The sequence below is a fragment of the Esox lucius genome, chromosome 6 (assembly GCF_011004845.1).
Source record: "Esox lucius isolate fEsoLuc1 chromosome 6, fEsoLuc1.pri, whole genome shotgun sequence".
Classification (NCBI taxonomy): Eukaryota; Metazoa; Chordata; class Actinopteri; order Esociformes; family Esocidae; genus Esox; species Esox lucius.
This window is the reverse complement of record NC_047574.1, coordinates 23,983,028-23,987,460: the sequence shown is the minus strand read 5'-3', so window position 1 is coordinate 23,987,460 and position 4,433 is coordinate 23,983,028. Positions and strand designations below refer to the sequence as shown.

The 4,433-nt window shown below is 39.4% G+C and overlaps 1 protein-coding gene across 2 annotated transcripts; it reads right to left on the bottom strand.

Moving 5' to 3' along the window:
- tlx1 (T cell leukemia homeobox 1) lies at positions 1 to 3,962 on the bottom strand. Of its 2 annotated transcripts, none has more exons than XM_010863919.5 (3): positions 3,199 to 3,962; positions 2,238 to 2,475; positions 1 to 1,176 (listed from the first exon to the last, which is right to left on the bottom strand). In XM_010863919.5, exons 1-3 carry the CDS (start codon positions 3,629 to 3,631, stop codon positions 966 to 968), a joined length of 882 nt encoding a protein of 293 aa, XP_010862221.1. In that variant the 5' UTR covers positions 3,632 to 3,962; the 3' UTR covers positions 1 to 965. The 2 variants fall into 2 exon arrangements, with proteins under 2 accessions (XP_010862221.1, XP_010862222.1); XM_010863920.5 differs by having other exon boundaries at positions 2,238 to 2,439; positions 3,199 to 3,947.
- Positions 3,963 to 4,433: the final 471 nt, after the last annotated feature.

The following is a 4,433-nucleotide window of genomic DNA, read 5'->3' as shown; positions in this document are numbered from 1 at the left end:
CCTTTTTACAGTGATAATTCAACTGTTTCCCTGGTATTTATTAAGAAATTACATAATGTTCAAACAATGGATTGGATTGTTAACAGAAAAGAATTACCTAATGTTCACGTTTTTCAACTCAAGACAATATAAATATGATCATAATCTGCCCATGCACAGAAGTTTCTGGAAGCTCTTGATCTTTTAGTGGGGTGGAGAAAAGATCCTGCAAAATAAAATTCTGAAGCCACTCTTTATTCTGCTACCATTGTGCTTGTTTTAAAGACAAAGACAACAAGTACTATGGGATAATTTTTTGCCAAATAGCTACCCTAATTTCTTATCGAATACCAGGTAAATAGCAGAGTGCAATAAAGTATAATCTAAGTATGTAAGTGCTTGTGTAATGTGGTAAAAATTACAAGATAATTATTAATTTACATCAGAGAAACTTAATGAGGTGGGAAATTGAAACCAATATTCACTGCTTCTTCCTTGCAGAGAAGGGGTTGTCTAACCCAACTCCATTAAACATGTTGATAAATCTTGTTATCAATATTAACTGTTATCGAAACGTAATTGTTTTGAGAAACAGACATACTACTGAATCACTATTCCTCACATGATTATGATAGCCTATATATTTTCCTGGAAGAGAGAAGTGCTAAAAGAAGTGAGTCGATTATTTGAATCAATTGGGCTAGGTCTATATAGGCTAAGTACAAAAACTGGAGATTTTACTGAAAAATCTGGGGAAAATAGCTAATAAATCAAAACCGACAGGTACACGGAAACCGAAAATTGCACAGTCAAAAAGCACGTTGATTTTGGGCTCAGGCCCTGTTTTGGTTTCCACCTAATCTTTTTAGAGGCAGTGTCAGATAAATCCTGGTCCTTGTGAATCGTTTTTGTCAACTCCTGTTCATGATATGAACAAGTTGTTTCTCATGAATCTTGAGAAGAAGAGAAATTAACCAGTCACTTTGTCATTCGCATGCTGACACGCTGCTCATTTTTGCGGTGTTCTCAGTCCACGGCTGGAGATTCTGAAGCGCGAACAAGGAGCTGTTATGCAGGCAGAGTGGGTCTGGGTTTGCTGGTTGGTTTATCGTTTTCTGAAAAGCCTCCTGTTGAAGTTGCATTAGGATCCGGTTGGCCTGCTGTCTCTCTGCTTCTCTTTCCTCGGCAGTCTGCCGCCTTCAACCCATGACACAAGAGAGACACGTCCGCGTCAGATAAAAAAAAATGCAATCCAAAACAGGCATGTTTGACCTACATCCCATTATGGCACAATGTGCGTATTATGAATACAGCCTAATACTTTTAATAAAGCTTGATTAATGTTTATAACAAATTGCTAGAAAAGGTTTTGACTGAATTGCTGGTTTAAACTAAATAGGCGCAAATATCAAAATGCACCCTTTCGACAGATAGTTGGACATGTTTTATAACCCACTAATGAAGTGTTTACTTCATCTTATTAATTTTGCTTCAAATTTTCTCATTATGTTCTCCCGCTGGCTACACTTATTTTCTTATTACAGGCAATTAATTTAATTATATAGTTATTATTTATTACTTATATCCTCCAGATATATTCTATTAATTTCTGTAAATATACTAAGAAAATAATTTCAATCTCAGTGCGTAAAAGACGTTGCAAATAGGCCTTCCATGTTCACGCACGTTATTTGGTTTAGCATAAAAAAAAGCTTTAAATAGGCTACGTAGTATTATAATTACAATATATCATAAGATAGAACCAATTCACTTTAACAAGTGTTTGCAGCCTATATTGATTTAGGCCTAGACTAAGGGAAACAATTTGTGAGATAGTAGTAGCCTGTATAGTAAATTGACATAGACTTTAGAAAATTGTTAATCACTGTTCTCTTTGTATGTCTTAGACTGTTGCAAGACAATTGAGAAAATATGCACTCGGTGAATTACCTAGATTTAGAATCGAAACTTCAATTACAGAAATAATTACAGTTACAGTTTTATGTAGGCTATATATATATATATATATATATATATATATATATATATATGATATATATAGACCATTCTTTACACATTGTTATAGCCTACTGTACTATTTGCTAACTATAGTGTTGATATTGTCGTTGGGATTTGTGCATAAATGCTCCAAGCTATAGCTAAAACCATTACTGGGCCAGAACACACAGAAACAAATAATTACATTCCGCTGAGATGACAGCGCCTAGCTTACATTTTACAGATAATAATAATCTCACCTCCATTTTGTTCTTCTGTTTTGAAACCATGTTTTGACTTGAGCGTCAGTCATCTTGAGGGCCTTAGCCAAAGCCGCGCGCTCTGCGGAAGCCAGGTACTTCTGTCGATGAAATCGTTTCTCCAGCTCGCAGATCTGCAGTCGAGTAAAAGACGTTCGGGGCTTTTTCTTCTTGGGTGGCGTCCGGTTCTGGTAAGGGTGACCTACACGGCGTGTTACAGTGAGGGGTGAGAGGGCCACTGGATTGGGAGACGGAGAGATAAGGGCGAAAGCAAGCGGCATAATCAGCAAGAGAGCAGCAACAGAGAAGCGAAGCTCTAGCAAGTTCTAGCAACGTCTGTATGGGAGATCTATTGCTCGCAGGGAAAATGAAAGGGTGCCCGAATGCGACACAAATAATTACAAATGTATCATGTCAAATGTCAAGCTAGACCAAACATGCGTGTTAATAGTATACACATCCTGAATTATATTGGTTTGTACTATCAAAAGAACATGGAGCGAGTGTGAGGAAAAAACGTTCGTGTAAAAATAACAATTCAAATGGCAAAATATTAGGGCTACAGGCTATTAGTTTGTGGAAGCCAGTTAGTTTCTGGAAGACAGTTGGTAAATTTAATTTCGATAACATGCAAACGTGACATGACAAAGTATGCGATTATAGGCCAAGACAAATAGTACAAGCAATGGATGTTCATCAACTAAAATGGTCTAATTAAATTACGCAGTAGTTAGGTGTTGGCAGTAGGCCATAGGCTCGACTAATTTATTATTTTCAGAGCTGAGTGTGTATCAAAATATAACTAAGGAAACTTGACATCAGAATTTTTTTTGATGATTGTGTTTTTCATTACATGGCACAACATGCATATTGGCATTTTGATCTCTCTCACACAAACACACACAGACAGACACACACGTATACAATCATCACATTTCGTGTCTACATGAAAGTGGTCTACCTGTGAACCTGTCTTTTGTGTATCTTCTGTTGCTCTCCATCCAGGGGAAGGTAAATCCCGTCAGGTTGTTAATCGAGCCTGTCATCGTGGACATGTTGCCCTGGATGGAATGTCCATTGTTCAGAGGCCGGTGCGCCGGCACACGGATGACTCCGGCTGCATTGACGTTATTCCCATTCACACTCATCCCCATGTTCATGTTATAAGTACCGCTCAGATTTGCGACCCCACATGCGTTGCTGTTATATCCAGAGTTGTTGCTGGTGAACGTACCGGACATGGTGTTGTATCCGACGCAGCTGAGGCCATAGTCCGAATCAGGCATCCGACCGCCAAGCATGTAGCTCTGGTCCACATTGTTCAGGATTTGGTCGATCCCAAAGCTGATGGGCTCCACGTGAGTATGCTGGAGATGCGTTCCAATATGGTCCATGGCCTTCGCGAGCCCCCCGCGAGGTACAGAGGTGCTGCACGCCCCGCGCCTTATCTTGGAGCTTAAAACGTATTCTGCTCTTGCTCCAGTCGTTATCTAATAGGTGTGGATGCATGTGTGTATGTGTGTGTGTGTGTGTGTGTGTGTGCGCACGCGGGCGTGTGTGCGTGCGTGCGTGAGAGAAAAGTAAATGTCTGTGATAGTGAGTGAGACTAAACTGAAAGGGATTGTCTGTTTATGTTCTTCTTTCCTTTCGGCTCAGGCAGCCTTGTCGGCTGGAGTGCGAGAGCATCAATCAAAGTGCCAAATAGGCAGCTCGAAATTAAGCCTCAATTTTAGGCCTCCGGACTCAATTGGCTAAAGACTCTATCACGAGGCCACAAGCCATTCAGTGAAAGCTGCACGCCTGCTCACTTCGTGGCTCAACTCATAATAGCCACACAGCTGGCAGTCTTGTCACTATAGCCTACTAAATTCCCCTCATGGTAAATGTTTACTACATTAATTATGGTCTAGATGTTTTTTTTTTTTTTTTTTTACATAATTCGCAATAGCCTTACTAAAGTAAATAGATGCGTGATTAGTTCCGTGCAAAATTATCTGTTTTTGTTGAGTAGAGACTCGAGAGCTTTGTCCATTCTCCACCCATCATAAATAATTGGGTAGGTCTAATAGGTCTTTGTGTTCCACGTATTTGTTTTTCACATTTGCCACATGTAGGCCTACCTTTTCATTTGGCTCCATGTTCAATATATTTTATTTAAACACACACATACACATTTGGCAGTGTTTCTTAGTAACA

Excerpts from the sequence above, each read along its gene's own strand:
- tlx1 (XM_010863919.5), bottom strand. The coding sequence starts at position 3,631 with ATGGACCATATTGGAACGCATCTCCAGCATACTCACGTGGAGCCCATC. Across the intron at positions 2,476-3,198 it reads CACAAAAGACAGGTTCACAG|TGGCCCTCTCACCCCTCACT; the intron begins GTAGACCACTTT and ends CTCCCAATCCAG. Across the intron at positions 1,177-2,237 it reads AACAGAAGAACAAAATGGAG|GCGGCAGACTGCCGAGGAAA; the intron begins GTGAGATTATTA and ends CATGGGTTGAAG.